Source organism: Malaclemys terrapin, chromosome 1 (genome assembly GCF_027887155.1).
Source record: "Malaclemys terrapin pileata isolate rMalTer1 chromosome 1, rMalTer1.hap1, whole genome shotgun sequence".
Classification (NCBI taxonomy): Eukaryota; Metazoa; Chordata; order Testudines; family Emydidae; genus Malaclemys; species Malaclemys terrapin.
Window position 1 is genome coordinate 236449449 of NC_071505.1, and position 25005 is coordinate 236474453.

General features: G+C 40.7%; 1 protein-coding gene across 1 annotated transcript; it reads left to right on the forward strand.

Moving 5' to 3' along the window:
• The first annotated feature begins 419 nt into the window (after nt 1-419).
• On the forward strand, nt 420-20514 carry CNOT11 (CCR4-NOT transcription complex subunit 11). Its single transcript, XM_054009876.1, has 7 exons — nt 420-901; nt 4318-4482; nt 10517-10669; nt 11017-11219; nt 12861-13063; nt 18822-18918; nt 20147-20514. The coding sequence occupies exons 1-7, from the start codon at nt 469-471 to the stop codon at nt 20342-20344; spliced, it is 1452 nt and encodes a 483-aa protein (XP_053865851.1). The 5' UTR covers nt 420-468; the 3' UTR covers nt 20345-20514.
• The last annotated feature ends 4491 nt before the right edge of the window (nt 20515-25005 follow it).

The following is a 25005-nucleotide window of genomic DNA, read 5'->3' on the forward strand; positions in this document are numbered from 1 at the left end:
GGGCGGCCCCACCTCCCTGGGCGGAGCCCCCAGCCCCGTCCCCGTTAGCAGCGAGCAAGGCCTTGCCTCCCCCGGGGGCAGCCGCCGGCCGATCCCCTGCTGCCGTAGCTCCCTTCCGCCTCCCCCTACACAACCACCTGGGTTGTTGAACGATAGTGTCGCAAAGTTAAACACGCCGGAGCGCCACTTTACGGTGGCGGCAGCCAATCCTTTGCCTCACTCCGGCTCCCGTTGGGGCAGCCGCCGGCCAATCCCCAGCCGCGACAGCTCCCTCCCTCCTCCTACAACAACAACAACAACCAGCACCCTATGGTCTGTTGAGCGACAGTGTCGTAAACGCGCCATACCGGAGCCGGCGCGCAGCTTTACGGCAGCAGCGGCCCGACAAGCTCGGCGGGGTGGGGGGAGGCGGTGCGGAGCCGGCCCGCCGGGGTGTGCACGCGCGCGCGCGCTCGCGCGGGGAGCTGGATGCCAGGGGGCGGGGGTAGCCCGGCGCCCTGCACTCTGGTGGGAGCGGAGGCGGGGGCCCCCGGCGCCGGCGGGGAGGCGGGCGGCGCGGCGGCCCCGGCGGGCAGGATGAGCCTGTCGCCCAAGGAGCTCTCCAGCCTGCTGAGCATCGTGTCGGAGGAGGCGGGCGGCAGCACCTTCGAGGGCCTGTCCAGCGCCTTCCACCACTACTTCGGCAAGGCCGAGCACTTCCGCCTGGGCTCGGTGCTGGTGCTGCTGCTGCAGCAGCCCGACCTGCTGCCCAGCCCCCCGCAGCGCCTCACCGCGCTCTACCTGCTCTGGGAGATGTACCGCACCGAGCCGCTGGCCGCCAACCCCTTCGCCGCCATCTTCGCCCACCTGCTCAACCCCGCGCCCGAGCGAGGCGACGAGGCCGAGCGGCCGCCGCTGTCAGGTACCGCCCGGGGCGCGGGGGCTTCCGCTGAGAGACCGGCTCCGCTTCTCGGCGGCCGGCCGGCACGGCGCTGCGAGGCCCGGTCCCCGCGGGGTGGGGGCGCCGCTGAAGTGGCTCCCGGGCTGTGGGCGCTCAGCAGAGATCGGGCCCGAGTCTTTCGGGGGAGACAAACGGGGGCCTGGAAGGAGGCTCCGCTCGGAGCGATGCTTCACCTTGTGTCCACTGGGCCGGAGCCTGCCCCAGCCCCCTTCTCTAGGCCCTGTGTGCGGGGGAGAGGGCTGCATTTTTCACACAAGTTTTCAGGAGGTTAAGTTACATCTTTATTCAGCAAAGTCCACTCCCTTTCCTTCAGTTCCTCTGGTTCCAGCGCCTGTCCCCTTAGCTCTTCACTCATCTAAATTGCCCTCTAGCAAGTAGCAAAAGAAACCCGGATTATTCTCATGTCAAACACTTCAAAACAATCCTTTCGGGCCTTTTTTACACATTATAAAACACCATCCACCTTTTTCCTTTGCAGTGTAGTTCAGAAAACCTGGTTAAAAGCGCATCTCAACAGCGGTCATGCACTTCCCCATTCAATTGGCAGTGCACATCACTCTGGCTCTCAGTTTTGGGGGCATTAGATTAAAGCCATGAAAACCGAGAAGCTGTGCATACGGATAAATTACCCCTCCAAAATCAGAAGGATTCAGATTAAGGTAACTAATATACATAACAGATAAACTGAAGAGAGACAGGCATGCTTAACTCTGTTCCCCAACCTGGAGAGATCTTGATTGTTTGAAGCCAGGTAAGAGGCTGTTTGTGCCTGAGGGAATTTGCAAGAAGTGAGGTTTTCCTGTTCTCAGTACAAATGAATCCCTGGAATAGGTCCCTCTCTGTGTGATCCAGGGCCAAAAGGGGACCCTCTGCTCCAGATACTTATTTTTATGGGGGGCAAGGGACAGGAAAGCCTCACTTCTTTAATTTAGTGCCCCCCAAACTGGGAATCAGAGTGGTGAGTACTGAGTGACACATGACCCCTGTTGAGAGGTGTGTTTAAATATTTTGTCTTTGAAATTGCCCTACAAAGAAAAGGGGGGTGGGGGTTGCTGTTTTGTGATTAAAGAAGGCCTGAGTCACTTAAAAATAAGCGTTTGATATGAGAATGATCAGGGTTTGCTTTGAAGAACTGGAGGGATTAATATAAGGTGCTGAAACCAGAGGAACTGAAGGAAAGGGAATTTGGAGAGGCAGTGTCATTTGATTAACTTCTAATTTAATCACACTGTAAAAAAAACCTTAAATTCCAGACAAACGCTGGAAAGAACAGAATCTTTTGTGAAAGATTCTGCGCTCCACACTACTTTCCTGCATTAGAGAGCTGAGGGAGCACCCAGTCAAGCTTTTTAGAAAACAAAACAAGTTCCTTGTATTTTTAACTTAAAAACAAGCAGGGATTTTTTTGTTTTTGTTTTTTTTTTTTTTTGCCAAGTAACTTCTTTAGATTGTTGGATTATAGCTTGTTTGCAAACAGCTCATTGTGAGTGTTCAAAACCTGAGCCATTTGTACCCCTTGGTCACATGTTAAATGTTTCATCTCTGATTGGATGTTATTTTTAGCCTCTGATTTCTGGAACAAATACAAATGAATTCTGGATTCTTTCTGAGTTTTAATAGTTTAAAACTTGCTTTTTCAGCAAAACTTTCACTTCATTAATATTTTCTAGACTATTTATTGAAAGCACAGTCAACTTGTTTGAACATTTAAATATTAAAGCAAACTTTTTTTAGGGGGGGGGCAATATTCTCCAAGCCCTGTTGGTGACAGTTTAGAATGTGGGTAAAGGGTGTTGAACTTTACAAGCACTGCTCTAGAGAGTTTATATACTATGCTATATTCCACTAATTTAAATCCAAGTGATTTTCAAATCCGAACTTCCCCTCAGCTGAAAGTAAAATTCTGTGGATTCACACTGATGGCTATTAGAATGATTATCTTTGATGTGACTACTTGAAATATTGTCCTTTGGTATATATTTCAGTAAGGAGTATTTATAACATGCTGCAAAATGAGTCTAAAATATTTATAACTTAATTTGAAAAGTTCAAATTTTAAAGTCTATTAAAGTTACTATAGTGCTTACTAAGATGTATGGATGTGCCAAGTTTAAATTTTATTTACATTGAAAACTAAAATGGCTAAAGTACAAAATTCAAAACTTACAAAGTATTATAAATTCTGCTTTAACAAAAAATGGAGATCTTGTTTAACACTTTTGATAGCTATAAACTTCTAAAAACAGGCAACTTCTGCTCAGTCTTAAAGGGATACTGTCAGTTTTACATGGCCCAAAAATAAAGATCCATAGAACTTTGTTTATAAACATTCAAGACTAATAGAAATGTTTCCATAATTTTAACAAAGTTGTTTTGAAATAAACATTCCCTGCAGTGTATGAAGCCCAAACTCAGCAGCATTAAGAACCTGAAAGAGAAACTGATGTGATTTGTATTTCTTGGCTTTGAAATGAAAATCAAACTATAAATAGTGACAGGTAAACTGGATTCTAAAAGTTTTTCACTTTGAATAATTTGTAAAGTTAATAACAACTTGTTCACCACAAACTACAATGAATATTAGGGCTGTGACTAGCAATGTGCCAGTTATTTGTTAATAATTGATCATTGGTCTAAATTAGAAAACAAAACGATGCATCAAGACTGCTTGACATTCAAAACCAAATTTAAAAAGTTGTGTGGGGAAGGGTTGGGAGCTGTTTACTACTTCTGGCGAATTTTTCTCTTCTCTTCCTTTCCTGATGGCCTGTTTGTATTCAGTGTTCTCTTACAGAAGGGTTCAGCTTTCCTTGTATTTGCCTAGTTTTAATCAAATTGCCTTTCTTTGCTGGAGCACCCAAATGCAAACTATTCCCCAAAGTGTAACAGAGCTTGATATGACTACCTAGGTCTCATAGATGCAATTTCAGTTTAAGAGCTTATGTTTTACTAATATGAATGACCAAATATTGGTAACAGCTGAAGAACTAGGTTTTATTAATTATAATATTAAACTAATTTTAGATGGCTTCCTTGGCCCTTATGGTATGCTGTGACCTAGCATTCAACCCAAAAATGGAGACATAGGGTTGTTGAAGTAAGTCTAAAACTATTTAATAGTTAAAACCAAAGAAACCTTAGGTTTAGTTCATGAGACAGTTTAAGCAAAATTATTCTGTATAGCTCATATTTAAATGCTGCAGAGGCGTGGATTTAATTTAAAATATTAACACAACTGAATATTCTTTTTGTTGGCCTAATTCATACATTTTAATATTTGTGCCATAGTTTGTTTAGTAGACATCGCTCCTTCATAGTAGAAAGTGCAAAGTATTAATTGCAACTGTATAACAAGTGAGGAAAATTGTTTTTCTCAGGTTTCTTACCTCCCATAACTCCACCAGAAAAATTCTTCCTTTCTCAACTGATGTTGGCTCCTCCTAGAGAACTCTTCAAGAAGACTCCTCGACAGATTGCCTTAATGGATATAGGAAATATGGCCCAGTCAGTAGATATAAGTGGACTTCAGCTAGCACTAGCAGGTAAGAAATAACAAACCATTTTAGGTATATCCTGACAGCTTTTCCTTGAGATAATAGTGAAAGTGAGATATTTCTTTTTAAGTGTAAAATGAGTTGAGCTATAATTCTAGACTGTAGGAACTTTAAGCACAGGGCATTTTTAACTGCCTTATATTTGGCTAAAAAGCAAGTTTTATACATGGAATTTTCCTCTTTGAGGCTGTGAAGACACTTTTTTACAATCTAGGAAAAGGCTTTCCATCTGAAAAATGTCTTTTGTTCTGTTGGCAGTTTTCATTCTTAAATTTTATTCCCTTGTATCTTGTGCAGGATTTCCAATTTCAGAAACACAGGATAACTTACTATCAGGCAGCCATTATGCCGCTTTCTTCAGTTATATCTTTTGGCAAGACCAGGTGTTATAACTGAATTTTTGGTAGTTTTTATAAATCTGAGATGATTTAGGTTTTTGTTACTTCCTAAGTATTGCCTCCATATTGGGAAGGTGGCTAATTTGGCTGACTGTATCTAGTAAAAGTGATGCTTTTAGACCACTTGGCAGGAGAAAGAGAGAAAAAGGTGGTGGTTGTGAGTCATCTTTTAGTAGGTCACTTTTGGAGCTACTGATTAAAACAGTAGGAAAGATGGATATAGTGAATGGGGGCCTGTTTGGAGCACCAAAAATCCAAGTGTGGCCTTATAAGGATTTGATAACCATTGGTTATGGATTCAAAACTGTTTTTTTTCTCATTGTTTGAGAACTAACTTTTTAATACCTAATCTTGGGATAATTAGACAAATATTAGTGTGATATTCAACCTATTGCCTGAGTTTTCCTGCCTTAGTCTGGTGTCTCCCTCTTTGAATCTTTCTGAGCATTTTTGTGAATTCTGTATTCTTTGACTTAAACTTTCAAAAATGACTTGACACTTTGGTTGCCCAAATTACAAAGCATTGAAGGGGTCTGATTTTTCACAAGAGCTGTGTACCTGCCCTCTGAAAATCAGGTCCCTTTTGAATGGTGTTAAATTAAGAACCCAAAATTACTACATTTCCTGTTTTTGCTGGAAGTTCCATTCATTTTGGTTTGTCTTGTCTCCAAAATACAAAGCCAGTAGTATTTTTGAAAATGGAACAAATTCATTTATATTGGTTACTTTTAAAAATAAGTAGCTGAATGTGCAATGCTTATTCTATATGTAGTGGATACAACAAAATTATACAGTAAATCACATACATAACTAATTTGACTACATAGAGACCTTAGGCTATCTTTGATCTGACATGCTCATGAGAGAGACAATGTGACTGAGGTAATATCTTTTATTGAACCAACTTCTGTTAGTGAGAGAGACAAGATTTGTTTCTTGGAATAAATGCCTGCCATTGTCTGTGCCTCATATGAAGGCAACTCCTCTTGCTGCAGTCTTGACACCTACAAATCACCTTTTTGACTGGCTTCTCCATTTATAAAATAGCTTGTTTCAAGGCCATATTTTTCCCAGTAATAGAAGATGTAGAAAAGAAGTTAACTGAGTAGTCCATAAAATATAAAAAGAGTGAAACAAAAATGCTTAAACTTAAAAACTATTGAGATCTTTGTTTATATTTGTCCCTGTTTCATGGCTGATCTTGTCCTGTAAGGGTTGTAAATCTTGATGGCTTTTGTAAAGGTGTTTTCCTATTCAGAATATCCCTGGATTCATTTTAGGGACAAATTTGTTCTAGAATGTACCTCACAAAGAATTACTCCTATTCAAAAAAATTTAAAGCATTCTGTCAGGATAACTATCTTGAACGTTAAATTACATATGGGAAAGACAACTAATGTATTCTGTCCTTTAATATCTGATCTTACTTAGGTCTGCGTAATATCCTAAGTAACACTCAGAATTTAAATGTGAACAATTTGACTTGCAGCTGTAATTGCTTTTTTTAAAGGGCAGAAATACAGTTTCATGAGGGCTTTAGATTTTTTTTGTTTGATCAGTATTAACTTCAACCTGCTGATTTGCAGAATGTTTTTGCAAAATTTGCCCTATTTGCTTCTGTTTCTTTAGTTGTACTTCTGCCTGTTTGGATCATTATCCTGCCAAAAAACGTCATTTTCTGATGCTGGTGGAAAAAGGAAGTTTTCTGGCAAAATACTGCCTTTATTCGATACGGTTAGCCTGACAGAAGACTACGTTGGTTAAGGGTAATTGGCTTGTAGTCAAAGCTGCTTTTTCCAATACATTTCAGCACCTTCCGTTAGGAATCAAAGGAAGCTTCCTGCAATTTACAGAAGAGGAAAAAATGTAGTACCACAATAGATCTGCAACAACTGCTTGCCTTTGAATAGCTTTTTTTACTTTAAGTGGCTTGGGTTAAGGTGCTTATGCTCTTCCCATAAACAAATTAATCTTTAGCTCTTTTATTAAGGATTCTGCTTTAAATACAGCTTTTGCTTTCTTTAATCCCAAAGAATCAATCTGGCTTGATCCTGTAACCTTCTGTATGTGGGCAGACTGCAGTGATCACATGAAGCTTCACTGAGTTCATTTGAGGCTCCTTTCAAGCCCAAGAGTCTTCATGTGTGCACTGAATTGCAAGACTGGGGCCTAAACCTGTTGTAGATCTCATAATAATATCTGATGGAATTTTATTCTCTGGGAATACTGGGGTCCAAATCAAACCTATAATTTACTAGCAACTATTGACTAGCTATGACCTTAAGTTTCACACCACAGTGCCACCAAACCGAAATGATATCTACCGTATATACTCATTCGTTAGCCCGTTCATTTATAAGCCGACCCCCCAGGATGGTTAGGTAAAAGTAGCAAAAACTGTATGACCCTTTCATAAGCCAGCCCTATATTTCTGGGGTTGGCAAACTTTGGCTCCCGGCCTGTCAGGGTAAGCTGCTGGCGGGTTGGGACGTTTTGTTTACTTGGAGCATCTGCAGGCACGGAGCCCCTCAGCTCCCAGTGTCCGCGGTTTGCCGTTCCCAGACAATGGGAGCTGCGGGAAATGGCGTGCCACTTCCCACAGCTCCCATTGGCTGGGAATGGCGAACTGCAGCTACAGGGAGCTGAGGGGCTCCGTGCCTGCAGATGCTCCAGGTAAACAGAACGACAATGTATTAGATATTCAATTTAATGATTCCATAGAGCTTAAAATCATCAAATTTTGGTGTAGACACGTTTATAAGCTGACCCCGCCCTTTGATGCGTTATTTTTTTACCAAAAATATTCGGCTTATGAACGAGTATATACAGTGCTCATCTTTTAGATGTGACATTTAGCCTGTTGGATTAATTGTAATGTGCAGGAGTTGGTCAAGAATATTCCGAAAAATATTCTTTTTAGGATTGTATACTGGAGTTCTAACCAGTTTATAAACCAGTAGAAGCATTCTGAAAATTGATTAAATTGGATTTTTATTTTTTGCAATCAAGTACCTTTTCTTGGGAAACTGCTAAGAAAGTAATCAAGTATATAATATATATCCTTGAAGGAAAAATATCCTACCAAGTTAATTCAGTGAGTCAATATTCAGATAAAATAAAACAGAAAACCACCAGATACTTTGCAAAAAATAACTTCTGCTTATTCCTTTGCTTTGATGGAAAAGGTACATCTTTGTTCCCTTGCCAGCCATAGGAAATACACCTAGAAAAAACCTTTGGACTCAGCAGGCTATCATTATCTGTGGAAGAGAGTTCTGTTATCTAACATTGAGTCTGTTTTTGAGAGTGGGTTCAGTTAAAATTTTGAACACTAGATAATTAGGGGACCATATCTAGCATGAAGAACATTTCTACGGAGAAAAGCTATGAGTACTCACCAGGTTCTAAATAAAGGAGAAAGTATAAATAGCTTCAGTGTAGGTAGAGGCAATATACAAGCTCAGTTACACAGAAAATGAAGCAGTAGTTTAATTTCAGGATGGTGTCTCTTCAGTGACTGCTGGGCCCAAAACAAGAGCTGTATTAGTTATGGGACCAAGATGTCAAGCTTCAAATTATCAGAGGCTGAATCCATTGAGGAGCATGCTATTTACTCCCTGAATGACTAGATAAGCACATACTTAGACTTCCCCTTGCAGATGGACTCTGTTAGAATGCTCTAGGGCTGGCATCTGTTAATCAGCTACTGACTTTCATGCAGTAAGGTTGACCTATTTTAAAATGAACTGTTCAGGGTGACAGAAGGTAAAGACATTCTTTCTGACAGTGGTACAGAGAGTTGGAGCCTGAAATTTAGGATTAGGAATAAAGGGTCAGCCACTCCCAGTCCTCAGCTTGTTTGAGCACTCCTATGACAGAAGCCATGTTATGATTTCTCAGAATGTATCCATAATTTTAAAACTTATTTTCCTTTCTCTATAACCAGCTTTGCAGTAACAAAGAATATCTACTGGATTTAGTAGTATGTAATGTTTCCTATGCTGTATAATTTGGCCTTTTTAGGGGCATTGTCCACCTCTGAACAATTCTTGGTTACAGTCGTAGTCCAGATAGTGCTGGATGTCCCATGCTGCTGGCTCACTTCCAGCTGCATAAATTTTAATTTGTATTAGACTCCTAATATATTTTTTCGATGTAAGCAATTGCAATAGTTGCTACTGGGATGTTGACAACAAATGGGGGAGGGTAGTTAGTCTATGCAACATCACTAAAAACAGTCCACACTGAAAAATCTTTTACCTCTGATTTAGATTTTCTTATGGCCCCCATTATTGTTGAGTCTCAATGCCTATGTTTGTGTGGGTCTTCACACAACAGTGGGGGAAGCGTTAAGAGGGAGGGAGAAATGTGACTGTAAACGCACAATTGGCATGGGGACAAGTGTGGCAAGAATAGTGCATGAAAAACTACTTCGAACTCATTTTTTGAAACTGACTAGATCAGGGGTTCTGACACTTTCCACAGACTAGGTCACGTCCTAGAGGAGAGGTTCTCAACCATTTTATTTCTGAAATCTCTTCTCCCCCATGCTATAAAAACTTCAGGGCCCTGCGGGGCGCCAGGGCTCAGGGCTTTGGCCCCATGTAGGGCTATCATGTTTCAGGTTCCCTAAAAAAGGACACTGCCAGAGGGCAGAGGCAGAGGGGGCGCTGGAAGGGGGAGTCTCCTAACTCTCCTGTGTCCCTTCTACCCTGACCTCTACACTCCCTTCCTCGGCACTTGGTGCAGCCTATCTCTCACCTCCAGCAGCTGCACATAGCTTCCCCCCTGGAAACAGCCTCAGCCCGTCCTCTTTCTGCCCTTCCCACCAGCTCACCTGCTGTGAAATGCAGCCCCAACTGGAGCTGCTCCTTGGAGAAGGGGTTCAGGATCTGCAGTGTGAGGCTGACATGCTGCATTATGAAGCTGTTTGGTCCCTCGCAGCTGCCAGATCCTGCCCAATCAGCTGGAAGGGAAGGAACCAGTGAGGTGCAGAGACAGCTCTTTCCGAGCTACCTATGCTCTGCAAAAGCCCGGATATAGCCCTGATTTGAAAAACCTGCTCGGACAGACAGTGGAGAATCAAAAGAGGCTATGTCCGGGGAAAACCTGGACATGTGGTAATCCTAGGATGCCGGGGCTCCTGCCTCGCAGGGCATGGCCTCCTAAAACCAGCTCTTGGCCCCGCAGGGGACTGTAGACCCACTTGAGAACCACTGTCCTAGAGGATTCTCACAGATAGCTTATGTTCTCTCCCATTCACAGTCAATCACCGCATTGCTGCCATTTGCAATTATGTAAACCCTTGTGATAGTTACAACAATTGCTGTTTACATGGAAAAGTAATACTGGGAAAGTGTTAGTATTTTTAGCTATATAATGCAGTTTTAGGAAGTGGAAAGGAGGAGAGCCAACACCATGTGACTGACCAATCAACTCCTTGCACACCACCAGCAAGTGCTCCATGGCCCACCGTTTACAAATCTGAACTAGATTTCATGTTGACACTGTCTCTTTAAACCAGTGCTGTTCTAAAGCTCAGATTGTCTCCCGCTACTTTTAGTATTCTTGACATCTGTATTTTGGTTGTATGCTTTAATATCGTGGCCTGAACTTTTTTTCAGAGCGTCAGTCTGAGTTGCCAACACAGAGCAAAGCTAGCTTCCCCAGCATTCTCAGCGATCCTGACCCAGATTCCTCAAATTCTGGTTTTGACAGCTCTGTTGCCTCACAGATCACTGAAGCTTTAGTGAGTGGACCAAAACCACCTATAGAAAGTATGTGCATCTTTGTTTACTCTTAAATTTCTGTAATCTTTGGGACAGTTACTTAAGGATTGACATAAGTGATGTGTTGAGCTACTTTTCTCTAGATTGAATTGTATGTGACCAAGCTCATACGTCATAGTACAAAACTCCAAAAATTAATCTGACTGTACATTGAAAAGTATTACAGTTGTGGGAGGGAGAGAGGACCACTCATCAGACTGCTATTGTCACCCTTATATTAAATATACAATATAGTAGCCTTCTAAATTTAAAATGAATTTTCATTGAGTAATACAAAAAGTACTTCACCTCTTCAATTTTCCTTTGAAAGAAATCTTTACAACATTGTCTTTCAGGTCACTTTCGACCAGAGTTTATCCGGCCACCACCTCCACTCCATATTTGTGAGGATGAGCTGGCTTGGCTAAACCCAATAGAGCCAGATCATGCAATTCAGTGGGATAAGTCAATGTGTGTTAAAAACAGCACTGGAGTGGAGATCAAACGCATCATGGCTAAGGCTTTCAAAAGTCCTTTGTCATCTCCACAGCAAACACAGGTGGGTCCTATGTGCCAGCTGCCCTCCCTTCTAATCTTTCCTATGCATGTTTTATATTTCATACATTTTAGAAAACTAGGGTCAAATTAAATGACATAAATAATTTTCATCTCATTATATTTAGGGTTGGTAGAATTCAATTTTTTTAAATAATTTCAGTGGATAATATCAATATTTACTTAAGCATTTTTTAAATGTTTATCAATTTATAATTTCCTGTATTTGTGAACATTTGGGGTCAGGGGTGAGACAGTAATTATTTAATGACAGTAAATGTTGAGATTCAAAAAGTTAAAGCTTCATAGCCATTAAAACACGAATTGTCAACATCACATGTCAAAATATACAAAGTAAATATCCTTAAATCAAACTCTTAAGTTTTCAAGCAGCATTGTTCTTACTTGGCCTATCTGTACATTTCAGTTATCGTTGATGGAAATATTTTGCATCGGTGTATATATGGTGAAATCAACATATACAGATACAAAATTCTAATCCTTCCAAGCCTAATTATATTACATAAAATTGAAATAGTCACATAGCAGACCCAGTGAAGCAGGATGATGGGACTCCAAACAAACAGTAGCCTGAGGTGCTAAGATGGAAGTGCCACTAAAAGATTTAAACTCTCTAAACTCCTGTGTAGAGCACTAATCTGTCTGTGGGCACTCCAGAAGTTTGAAGATTTGTCCTGCCAAGGAGTGGACTTGCTTAAAACTGTCTCCAAATTTAGGAAATCTCAATATTGTTTGAGTTGTCTTGTCTCAATACCAAAATTCCAGAGTCTTGGCTTGTGTATGGTCAGATAAGGAAAGTCTTTTTTAAAACTTGTCTATCTGCTGTTTCTACACACACCTTCATTAGCTGAACAAATGCAAAATGTGACTAGTAACTAGCAACAGTATTTCCTTGCTAGGATAACCTTGTTGTAGTAATGCTGTTTCAGGTTTGGCAGAGGCTTTTAATAAGATGGTTATTTAGAAATGCTAAGGGCCTGATCTTGTCTGGCTGAAGTTAGTGTTACTACTGACTTCAATGGGCCTTAGTCTTATCATTGTACTGTATAAGAAGGGAGATGTTCTAGTACAACTATCTTTCTGTCTAGGATAACTTATCAAAGTTGTTGGTCAGCTCAGTTCAACAGTGCATTTGCCAGTTCAATGAAAGAGCTAGAGCAAGAGAAAGAAATGAAACTTGGATTATGTGGTTTTAAATTTTTCCACAACATACAAGGCTACTAAGTGCCATGAGCTTCAAAACCCTAGCTTCTTTTAAAGGCTTTTCTGTGCACACTTCCCCTTGATCAGAAACTGAAATATTAGAAGAAAACAAAATATGTATAAGAAGAAATACTTAAATCCAAGTGGCTAGAATTCTCCTTTTGTGTAATTTAGATGGATTATTGCTTTTGTTTTGCAGGCTACAACATTTTTGTAAAAAAAAAATGCATAACTTGTTGATGATTGTAGGAAACTTTGAGTGGCTGTTAATATCACTGGAATTTCTGCACAAGGCAGAACATCTTTTATTAAACTAAGTGATAATACAATCCAGATTGGGTTTCTAGTTCACCTGCTCTTGTTGTGATCAAACAGGTACAGTTTAATTCAAATTTAATATGCTGATGTTTTTTTTTTATAGCTTCTTGGAGAATTAGAAAAGGACCCCAAGCTTGTTTACCACATTGGCCTCACTCCTGCCAAACTGCCTGACCTGGTGGAAAATAATCCTCTAGTTGCTATAGAAATGTTGCTTAAACTAATGCAGTCCAGTCAGATAACAGAGTATTTTTCTGTCCTGGTCAACATGGACATGTCTTTACATTCAATGGAAGTTGTAAATCGGTAAGTGTTTCTTGTCATCTTAAATCTAAACTTATCTTTGTGAGTTCTTGCACTGGAGTGCTCTGATCAGTGTTGTTTTTATAAAAAAAAAATGAAAGCAGAATGTTTCACAGGGAGTACCTGATGAGTTTTACTGATCTTGGCTTTATGCGTAGTGGTATAGTCAGATTTGAAAAGTAGCTTGTTCCACTATGCCCCTAAAGGCTACCAAAGTTGGCAGGAGTTAAGGAAATAGCTGTCAAATTTCATTGAAATAGGTTTTGGCCTGAAAAAGATGGTCCTTGTGCACAAATAAGACACATTAAAGCAAGAAAGGGACAGAGAAGACTCCTCTATGCTCTTTTACCACAGGACATGATCATTGGCTGGAAAAGTGCTGAACTCATCTGACTAAATATACCAATTTATACTATATAAGCAGACTCACTAAAATGCAGTGAAGTAGCTTTGAATTACCTGGCCTCTTGCCAAAAGAACTCTGAACTCTATCACTCAAAACTGCTTGTATGTCAAGTTAGTTTAATCCCTGTTATTGGTTTGTTTATATGAAAGGTGTAATACTGCTAATTAATTCAAACAAATGTAATAAACACTTCTGCATGAAATGCCACTAAAATGAGAGGCACTGTTTTTTTGGCTCCCAAGGACAGCATTCTATCGAGGTAGAAGTGTATTTTAAAACAAGGCTGTCTGTAGTAGTGGTTTTGCCTGTGTGATATGCGTCTTGTGTCCACCATTTTGTTCTGCAAATGAAATAGGGCAAATCTTGAAATCTTGCTTCTTTTTGAAATTCACATTTATATCCCACCTCTTAATATAAAAGTGTAGTTATATTGGGTTAATGGCAATCTCAGATTCACCTTTGATATTGAAATTGGAGACAGATTTCAATGTCATTTTTCAGGGTGGATTTGATTTAAATCACTAGTCAGGAAGACTCGATTTAATCATAGATTTCTACATAAAAGTGCATTCATGTTGGTTGTTATAACCTTAATACATATTCTTCACAACTCAGAGATAGATGTAGGTTTCATTTTTAGAAGGCACACACTATACATTTTTAAAGTGATTTATTTTGAAAACTTTTCAGATTAGTTTTACAGCTACATCTGAAAATGAATGATTGTTTGGTTATTTCATTTACCAAAGGTAATTGAAGCAGATATTTATGAAGTTCACCTCCCAATGACGATTTCCAATTCAAGAGGTTAATCATTAATATTTGAAGGATTTTCTTGCCATGCGGTATTAGGAGAACATCACCAAACAGACATTTAAATTGTTTTATTTAACTAAAACAACAATGTTATATATTCTGGATTTTTTTCTTCAACAGCAAACATATAATATTTTAACAAAACAAGCATGAATTTTTTAAATTAAGTTAAACATTCAAGTTTTTTAAAATCAGGTTTGTTTTGTTAAAATTGTATTTAACTATTTTAGTTAAAAATTTGTTAAAAAAAAAAAAACAAATTAAATTGACTATGTCAGCCAGGTCAACATGAGAAACTTAAAATATTGGCTTTTGCAGCTAACTCGGTTGTCTTCACCTTCATTTTCCAGTTCATAATCTGGAAAAGAAAAACAAGCTATCCTGCTTTTTCAGGTCCCAATCAGTTTCTCAATTTGGAATGAATTAGTCCAAAGGAAGAAAATATTCTTTCTACAGTGGCAGAAGAAACTACTGCTGTTAAAAGTGAGATTATCACTTCAGCAGTCTCTGAATCCAAGTGCTTAAGTGACTTCCACCAGTTCACTGGTGTGACTTTCTTTAAAACATCATCAGCAAACATATATTTCTTGAATGGTTCTTATTCCCAAACTGGGTCTCTTTTATGACCTGCTGCCATTATAGGTTTTCCCTTCTAGTGAGAGAATGGTATAGTACAGGGATCAGCAACCTTTGGCCCACGGCATGTCAGGGAAAGCCCCTGGCGAGCCGGGCTGCTTTGTTTACCTGCCGTGTGCACAGGTTTGGCCGATCACCGCTCCCACTGGCCAGTGGGGGCTGCGGGAAGGGCGTCCAGCACATGTGAAGGGTGAGATTGTCGTTTTTGCCTAGAGTTTATGGAAATACAATCTGGGAGCATTTTAATACCAAAACCACTACTAGCGTGACACTGAGGAAGTACTGCTTCTGCCAGGGTAAACTTACGATCTCGTTTCCTTGTTGCTCACTTTCTCTCTCGTCAAACACCTCTCATGTTATCTCTCCTGTTTTGCAGCAGGCAGAATGAACAGGAGCAGCAAGAAACACGCAGTTCTTGTTCATTCAGTCAGCTGGAAAGCAGTGCCACCTGCCATAGAGGGAAAAGCCCTACATCTGGAATCAGTGCAGTGATTCTTTAACAGAAGGTTCTGCTAGATCATGTGTTACTTTTAAAAGAGTCTACTTAAAGATGCTGACCGAAATGGATTTTGATGCCTCTGTATAATGCTACTCTTAGGGATGCCGTAAACTTCTAGAGCAAAAGATCCATTGCGTACAATGGGTACAACAGAACTGGGGCATTTCTTTGCTTTTATTTACATTACACACAAACTAGATTAAAAAACATTTAAATTGCAGTCACACTTGCGAGTTGAAAAATGCCAGAATAAAACTTGTCTGTGCAGCTTTCATTCACTCCCCTTATGCCTGTACATTGATAGTCTTTATTTACATGATCACATACAATTTTTCCACAGGACCCCACCGCCTTCAGTGCACAGGATGTACTTGCTCTGGGTTTGAATCAGGGTTGTGTAGTGAAGCAGACTATCTAGAACTCTGCCTCCTTTGTTGCCCAACTTGGAAGGTGTGTAGTGAAGAGAGAGGATGACCTCATGGTTAAGGCAGTTGGAGAATTGTATTCTGTCTCTGCCAGAGTTCTTGTGTGATGTTACACAAGTCACTTGAACCAAACACTTCGCATGTGATCACTAAGTGTGTGTTCCTCATTTTCTGGGTGCCTGACTTGATTTGCAGAAGTGCTGAGCATTCAGAGCAGGGTTTGAATAGTATGCAGTAAATAAGACTTAAGGCCCAAGGGCCACATAGTGAACAATGAATATAAAACAAAATATTGAGTAGCTGCTCTGCTCACTTAGTGAGCATCATCCATCCTGTGCACTAAATGAACTAGAGGTCTTGTGGAAAAAATACTGTGTCACAATGCATACACACAAGGGAGCCAAATTAAGACTGCACAGGCAACCTTAATTCAGGTACTTTCACTACAAAAGTTTTTTCCTGCTGATAATAGGTCATCTTAATTAATTAGCCTCTTAGAGCTGGTATGGCATCGTGTGTGTGTGTACACTCTTATTATATGTTCCATTCTATGCATCCGATGAAGTGGGCTGTAGCCCACGAAAGCTTATGCTCAAATAAATTTGTTAGTCTCTAAGGTGCCAAAAGTACTCCTGTTCTTTCTAACTTGAGTGTTTGACTGACATGAAGGCCACCCCCTGCCATAATTTCAAGTCCCTGTTCCAAAGCATGGGGGCAGGAGAGTGCTTCAGAATATTTTAACATGGGCAAAACTTATTTTTCTCTTGTCTTATTCTTTGAAATGGCTGAATTATTTTGGTTAACATTTAAAAAAATAATCAAGCTGAGGTGTAGACATCCAGCATGTAAAATTTCAGCACAGATATTAAAGTTTGACAAAGTTATAAGCAACTGAAAACAGGGTCTTAATGGGAAGTGTAGTGCTACCTTACTGTGAAGTGCTACCAACCCCACCTATAATACAGCTGACTTACCCCCCCCCCCCCCTTCTGGCATCAGAGATGCACTCAAATTCGCTTAGTTGGGACAAGATAAGTATGTTCTGAGAAGTTTTATTATAATAGGCTTGGATATTGACTTCCAGATCTATTCTAATTGGCCAGTTGGGTTTCATACCCATGATTAAATGTTCCTGTAGTGACATGTAGCTTGCTTGTATGTTCACCCATTAAGCAACTATTTTTGAAGGAGAAACCTAATTCTTCTTTCCCACATGCCAAACCCTGTAGTTTTCTACCTTCCTGTCCCCACTTCAGCACTGCAGACTGCTTTTCTTGATGTTTAAAAAAGCAAAACTGCTAACATTGATCTGCATTAGTCTCCTGAGTAAAATGTTTAAAGTATTTAACCTGAAAGTTTCCCAGAGACTACAAGCTAAGTGAGAAGCAGTTGGAACTTCTTCCCCATCTCTCGGTCTTCCAACTATTCACAAGAGGCTGAAGAAATTACCTATTACTATTCAAGTTGTTAAACTTGTGGTTCCATTTCTGCTATGTTGATGAATCCTGCCTCAGTGCACAGTATAAGCACCAAGTCTTCCCTAAACTGCTGAGTTGACAGCTCCACCCACTTTGAGCTTATAGTAGCCATCAAGCTGCTGGGGTCTCCGCTCTGCTTTAGGATGGAATGGCAGTAGGTAAATGGTTCCCGCTCCTGTCTAGTATAACCACAGAAGATCACAGGCATTCTGGTCTCCTCTACACAGTGAAAATCACATCAGTTCTGATGCAGGCAGGGTCCTCTCCACGAAAGATACAGGCCAGGAGTTTTTCATAGAATTTAAAATGTTTGGCAGTGCCAAAAGGGCAGTTTGAGGTGAGGGAGATCAGGTAAAGTAAATGTCCTGTGGGATATAAAAAACACTTGCAAAGTCTTATGATAAGACACTTGCTGACCTACATGCTTCAGTCTTCCTAACCACTTCATTAAAAAGCCAAAACCTTTGTGATCCAGCAAAGTTCCATGTTGGTTGCATAGCAGTCTAGTGCAAGCTGGAGCATCTTGCAGAGCTGGCATCTAACTGGTATACTTCAAATCTGATGTAAGATCATTCATAAGTTGTATTGCCTCTCTTTGTATGTGAGTATTCAAACAACTTGAAACAAAAGTCAGATGGCAGTTGTACACCTTAATGATCCATTAGTATAGTACATGTATTGGGTGATTGAAGATATTTTGTCTATAGCACTATTCTGAAAGCACAAGCTCTCTTGCTTTTTGGTATTTTAAAAAAAATGTTCTCTAGCTCTTTCTTTGGTGAGACACTTCTGGTTCTTCACACCAATAGTGTGATTAACATGTTTCGTCATTTGAACTCTTTTGCACTTATTTTGAAATCCAGATATTAATAATGTTCTAATTCCCATGACTTCTAAATTTAGAACCCTGAAAAAAACTAAGGCAAACTAATATTATGAAGCACAAAATCATGCTATTCCAGTTGTGTACTTTAGAAGAAATGCTCGTTTCTATACTTGATATCTGATGCTGATATACACAGTTGCATTTGATGCTTGCTACAGTATGAAATTGTCACTCAGATAAGCTCAATATCTACTCAAATAAGCAACTTGAGAGTTTCTGTTGCTCTGGAAGCAGTGCCCATCATTAGCTTCTGTAGGGTATCTGCTTATTAGACAGGGAGTAAAGATCACATGGGTGCTTTTGACATAGGCCTCCTGCATGCAGACATCTAGAGAGTAACCTTAAATAAAACCAATTTCTGTATTGCACTTGATGTAAAAATAATTTGCCTTTTGATGTTGGTGTCTGGCTAGTGCAACACACTTATTGGACATAACTAAAATGTTTGGAGTTGTGGGCTTTTGACAACTCCCTGAGACATAACGGTGGATTGTCAATGAATCAGACGCATTTGAATTATGAGATTAACTGTATTTGTCCATTGTTTAATGGTACTATGGATGATTAACTTGCTAGTTTATCTGTACATTAATCAGCTTGTTTTATGTTTAACAGGCTTACTACAGCAGTTGATCTCCCTCCTGAATTTATTCACCTTTATATCTCCAATTGCATCTCTACCTGTGAACAGATTAAGGATAAATACATGCAGGTGGGTATTTGAGAATGACTTGGTTAAAAGTCAAGATGAGGCATATTCAGGTACTGAGATTTAATAAGGTGACTACACTGGGAATTCACATATTCCCTCTTTACAAGTTGTGGCTTCAAGAAGCAAAATACCGCTTTAATGAAATTCTGATGTTTAATAAGCATATGATGGAGTAGGGGTTCTTCCTTCAGCATTTTCATAGGGGCACAGATAGTGGTCTTAATTTTCTGCAAAGTACTTCATGCATTTAGTAGCAAAGTAATTGTACAGTGCTTCCCTTACATTATTCAGGTCTATATATGGTGTCAGAGAGGTTCAGATTTCTCACTTGGTACCCTTCTCTCCATCCACATATTAGATGTTTTGCCTCTTCTCCTTGTCCTCAAGCTTCCAGATCCTTCCACTTCTAACTTTATTTCTGCATAGCTATGTGCTTTGTCATCAGAGAAAAACTCCAGAATCTCCTGCACTTTTCAGTGCTGTAAAGGAAGTGCCCACAGTAACCAAAACAAACAGATGGCATTCTGTTTCTAAGGAGATGCTGTGCAAAAAAGAATGAACTTGAAATGGAAACAATCTGGCTCTAAGGGCTAGTGTGTGGCATTTCTAAATCCTTTGCAAAGTGAGGCAGCACCCTGTATTTCTAACTTTCTTGCCTTGAGTTTGGCATGGCTCCCAGCTTTTTAAAATTCCTCCCAGTCTGGAAAAATCCACAACATTCTACATCATCTAGCATGAGGATAAACTATTCTGCAATAATTTCTTTTAGGAAACATTACTCTTAAAATGGGCTCTTTTTCCTAAAAGTAATGACTAAGTTACCTTTAATGCTCAGTACATATATTTAATATCCTCTTGAGTCACTCTATTGTGGAAATATTGTATTAGGATGTAAGTTTTTGCCCTAGAGATAGCCATGCCACCTACATATAAAGCAAGTGTACAGTGATAGGACCTAGTTCCTACAATCAGTAAAAAAAAATCTCATGCAGGATTGAAGAGCATGTCCAGCTCCCTATCCTTAACATTTATCATTACTATAGGGCAGCAAACGGGGGAAAATAAAGGGCTAAATGCAGATTGTATAAATCCTTAAGTGAAAAGGTAGGTTAACTGATGTAACTAATTCCTGTTGAATTGTCACAAAATACCAGTACAAAGGGTCAGACTCTAGTAGAATTGCTTGGGCATATTTTCAGATATTAAAGCCAGACCTTTTCTGTTTCAGAATCGCCTGGTACGTCTCGTTTGTGTCTTTCTCCAATCTTTGATCCGGAACAAAATTATTAATGTACAGGACTTGTTTATAGAAGTGCAGGCATTTTGTATTGAGTTCAGTCGGATACGAGAAGCAGCTGGCCTTTTCAGATTGCTGAAGACACTGGATACTGGGGAAAATCCTTCAGAGGCAAAAGCTTCAAAATAAGACCCTTTCAAAATTTGGCGAAACAGCGGTCAGCTGAATGTTCTGTATCATTACTTTTTTGTGTATAAATTTTAAACTTAAATCAGTGGATTGCTTGGTTTAATACTGTATAAATAGCATTTTATGCATAAAGCAAGGCAATAAATATTGCTTTTCTGATACTAGAAAAACCTTGAATTTGTTTTGACTTTTGACACTGGACAACCCCATATTTTGTCTTGACTATTAAGCCTGAGGAACATTAATCCTTAATGGAAGAATCTCCTAAAGTGCAAACATTGTTCCCTTCCAAGGGACTTAAATTTTACTGGACAATTATGTGATGCCGTTGTCCAAGCAAAATAAGTTTGGAGAGGGAAAGACAGAGGATGAGAATGTTCAGTGACTGGTTTCAAATCATGCTCAGCAAGCTTAAATTGCTGCTGCCAACTGAAACTGAGGGAATGTCATCACTCCAAATTCCATCATGCCAATTTTGTTATAATCTCATGGTACCTGTAGAGCAGTAGTTTCCAAACTTTAACAACCTGTGAACCCCTTTCATGAAAATGTTGTGTCTCGTGAACCCCCTCCTAAAAATGAATACTTCCAGGGATTTTCTCCTTTACCTGAGTATAAATTATAAAAGCAGTGATCTTGGAAATACACAACTTGTTTTTATGACATGCTTATTACACACTATTTATTATTGAGTATCAGGGGGTAGCTGTGTTAATCTGTATCTACAAAAACAAGGAGCCTGGTGGCACCTTAAAGACTAACAGATTTATTTGGGCACAAGCTTTCGTGAGTAAAAACCTCACTTCTTCGGATGCATAGAGTGAAAGTTACAGATGCGGGCATTATATACTGACACATGGAGAGCAGGGCATTACTTCGCAAGTGGAGAACCAGTGTTGACAGGGCCAATTCAATCAGGGTGGATGTAGTCCACTCCCAATAGTAGATGAGGAGATGTCAATTCCAGGAGAGGAAAAGCTGCTTCTGTAATGAGCCAGCCACTCCCAGTCCCTATTCAAGCCCAAATTAATGGTGTTAAATTTGCAAATGAATGTTAGTTCTGCTGTTTCTCTTTGAAGTCTGTTTCCGAAGTTTTTTGTTCAATGACAGTGACTTTTAAATCTGTAATAGAATATCCAGGGAGATTGAAGTGTTCACTTACTGGCTTTTGTATGTTACCATTCCTGATATCCGATTTGTGTTCATTTATTCTTTTGCAGAGGGACTGTCCGGTTTGGCCAATGTACATGGCAGAGGGGCATTGCTGGCACATGATGGCATATATAACATTAGTGGATGTGCAGGTGAATGAGCCCCTGATGGTGTGGCTGATGTGGTTGGATCCTCTGATGGTGTCGCCAGAGTAGATATGGGGACAGAGTAGGCAACGAGGTTTGCTACAGGGATTGGTTCCTGGGTTCGTAAAACTACAATACCCACCTGGGGAAGTGAGGAAACAGCTTGACAGAGCAAGATGGGTACCCAGAAATCACCTACTACAGGACAGGCCCAACAAGGACAATAACAGAACACCACTGGCCATCACCTACAGCCCCCAGCTAAAACCTCTCCAGCGCATTATCCACGATCTACAACCTATCCTGGAAAATGATCCTTCACTTACAGACCTTGGGAGGCAGGCCAGTCCTCGCTTACAGACAACCCCCCAACCTGAAGCAAATACTCACCAGCAACTACACACCACACCACAGAAACACCAACCCAGGAACCAATCCCTGTAGCAAACTTCGTTGCCTACTCTGTCCCCTACAATGCCCCTCTGCCATGTACATCGGCTTAGCTCTTGGAAGTTCAGGAGCTCCGGGCTGCTGGCCCCATGCTGCCTGGGGTCCTTAGGGACAGCTCTGTCCACCATTAGGGATTTTTTTCCCCCCCGAGAACCCCCTGGAACATTTTGTGAACCCCAGTTTGGGAACCACTGCTGTAGAGCTTTAGCATATTTTCCCTAGAAATGTAATTTTTTTTTAATGTAATCACTCCCCTTTTAATCTTTAAAGTGATCATGAAGAGGTAGTCAAGAATTCTCTTTAAGATTTTGGGATGGATATGGCTACAACTACACTGCATGCATCCTAGAATAGTTATTCAATGTGACCCTTTACCTGAGAAAGGAGGATAGTCTGAAGGCTGAGCTAGCATTTGTGAAAAACTATCATATCCATGGATATGGGAGTCCAGCAAAATTTTCATGACTGGCTCCCTGGGATATCCTGAGAGTGGCATATAATCCAAGGAAAGAGACTGTAGTTCAAGTGCTTCCCTGAAGGAGAGTGCTGCAGTGTTCAGTGCACTTGTAGCAAAAGGCTACAGAAGGAGGTGCTCTTGGTACTGCAGAGTCTGATCTCTGACACAGAGTCAGGACTGAAGAAGCAGGTTCTAAGAGTTCCAGTGTTAGAGTGTATGGCAGTGCCACAGACTGGTCCTATGGGAACCCTAAAAGCCTGTGCTGAGGGAGTTTAACAATTCCTTAAGATGTGGTACTGTACTCCTTGGTGACTTGCTTGGTGTTGCTTTCAGCAGCTCCTCTGATCCAGGGGATTCTCTTCTCTTTTTTATGGTACTGGGGAAGGTGACTGCTTCCTGGCAACTGATCTATCACAGCATTGCTTAATTCAATGGGCAGCAGGAGTAACTGACTGCTCCAACAGATGAGCCTGAGAACTTGAACAGTACCTGATAGAGGGTAAAGAGACTGGTTACCTCCAGTCTGAGGCACTGATGGTGGGGTTCTAATTAATGATCCAGAGGACCCCCCCAATGTTGGCCTCTGTCTGTTCTCTCAAGTGTGGGTGTGCTTTTAAAAACTCCTGCAGCACATAGTGCATTTGGATGGACTAAATGCTGCTCATAATCAAAACAGGTTATGTCCGTCTTAGAGGGGGAAATCTCTAACAATGTACTTAACAAATATGGATCTGGCAAAGAGTGGAAACTACTTCAATTCTAAACTAAAACCACTTTTTAAAAACAGGCTAACAGTTGAAACAAGGAAACTAACTTACACAGGAAAACTGGCTAAGGAGGATACTGTGCAGTTCTGACTAGGTTAAAAGGCAGTTAGTGTGACTAGTCACCCCCTCAAGTTCCTTCTATTGCTTTATGCCCTTTGGCGAGGGGGCATGAGGACAGGAGTCCATGCATGACCCTGCCTACTGGACAGTGCTTTTGAAACTTCTGAATCTGGGGGACAATCAGACAGTGACAGCCCCATGCATAAAAATACAAAAAAGTGGGTGTGGCTGAAGATGTAAATAGCTGACATAATTGTTACCATTTGTGGATGCATGGGGATCACTGCATGAACCATGACTGAGGATTTAATACTATACATTTAAATATTGAACAGGTGTGTAAAATGTTACTATGAATTTGCCACATGGAATCCCAGAAACACTCTCCTTACTGAAATAGTTCAATATGTGAAGCATCAAAACTGGATACTATCAGGATTTCTGATGTGACATTCCCTACTGTGCTGCAGCCTCACACCTGGCATTTTATTTTGTGTCTCTCTTCTGCTACCTGCCTGTTGCTCCCCATCTTTTTCCTCTCCCCACAACAAAAAGTTAAACTACAGTGCTTGCTTGCCACTGTTCCCTGGAGCCAAAGCTGAAGTCCAGCTGCAAGCAGGGCACAAAGGGAACAGAAGTATAGGTGACTCAGCAGGTCAGCCAGGGAGCTGAGCTACTGAAACTGATGAACTTACTTCTCCTTCCCCAAGTACCAGGGGTTTGTGCTGGGCTGCCTGGACAACCTCAGCCTGCAGAGAGCATAACAGAAGAGCTTATAATGGTCTGGTGAATTTTACATTAGAGATTTTCAACTCAGAACCTTAGCCGTATCTGTGTGAGAATGAGGGATAGTCTATGGTAATAGAATAAATTAACATTGCTGTAGGCTTTGACTTAATAATGCAAAAATGTGCTGCAGAGTACACAGGGCCCTGATTATAGGCTAGTGCTTTTCAGCTACTGTAGGCATGAGGTTAACATTTGTAGCTTAAACAAACAGGGTTGCTTAAATTGCACATGGTAGATAGTTCTCTCTAGTAATATGCCATGTCAGTAAGGGGAGGGTTAGAAGCCTATTACATTTGAAAAGGAGTTTTTGTGAATTCAGCTGCCATTACACTAAAGGTCCTTCTGTATGCACCATCTCAGAAATGGCTACCCACATCACAGGCAAAGCAAGGTAAATGCAAAGTTTATTAAGAGGACCTCCCAATCTGATTTTTTTTTTAATTGCAAGGATTACAGGCATAGAATTATAGAATATCAGGGTCAGAAGGGACCTCAGGAAGTCATCTAGTCCAACCCCCTGCTCAAAGCAGGACCAATCCCCAGACAGAAATCATGAAAGCTTCCTCAAAGTTTTAATGCATCCCTCTCAAGCTGACTAGAGCAACCTTGCTATACTAGTCCCTGCTCCCACCTAGCTTCAGAAGGATTTCCTGCCCCAGAGCAAAGGAGGAAGGGGGGGGGGGGGGAGCACAGCTATGCAGGAGAGGCCATATAGGACTTGTATCTGGCTTGTTCTTTTGGGGAGGGGAGTGTCCTGTAACTCTCAGCTAGGATCTGAACCCAGATTTAAGGATGAAAGACTAGTACACCACATCTGTGTTCCTACCAACGGGTAAAAAA

Bases quoted from the DNA above. Each gene is read 5' to 3' on its own strand.
- CNOT11 (XM_054009876.1), top strand. From the start codon at position 469: ATGCCAGGGGGCGGGGGTAGCCCGGCGCCCTGCACTCTGGTGGGAGCG. The intron at 10,670-11,016 runs GTATGTGCATCT...ATTGTCTTTCAG, and splicing joins ACCAAAACCACCTATAGAAA to GTCACTTTCGACCAGAGTTT. The intron at 13,064-18,821 runs GTAAGTGTTTCT...TATGTTTAACAG, and splicing joins TCAATGGAAGTTGTAAATCG to GCTTACTACAGCAGTTGATC.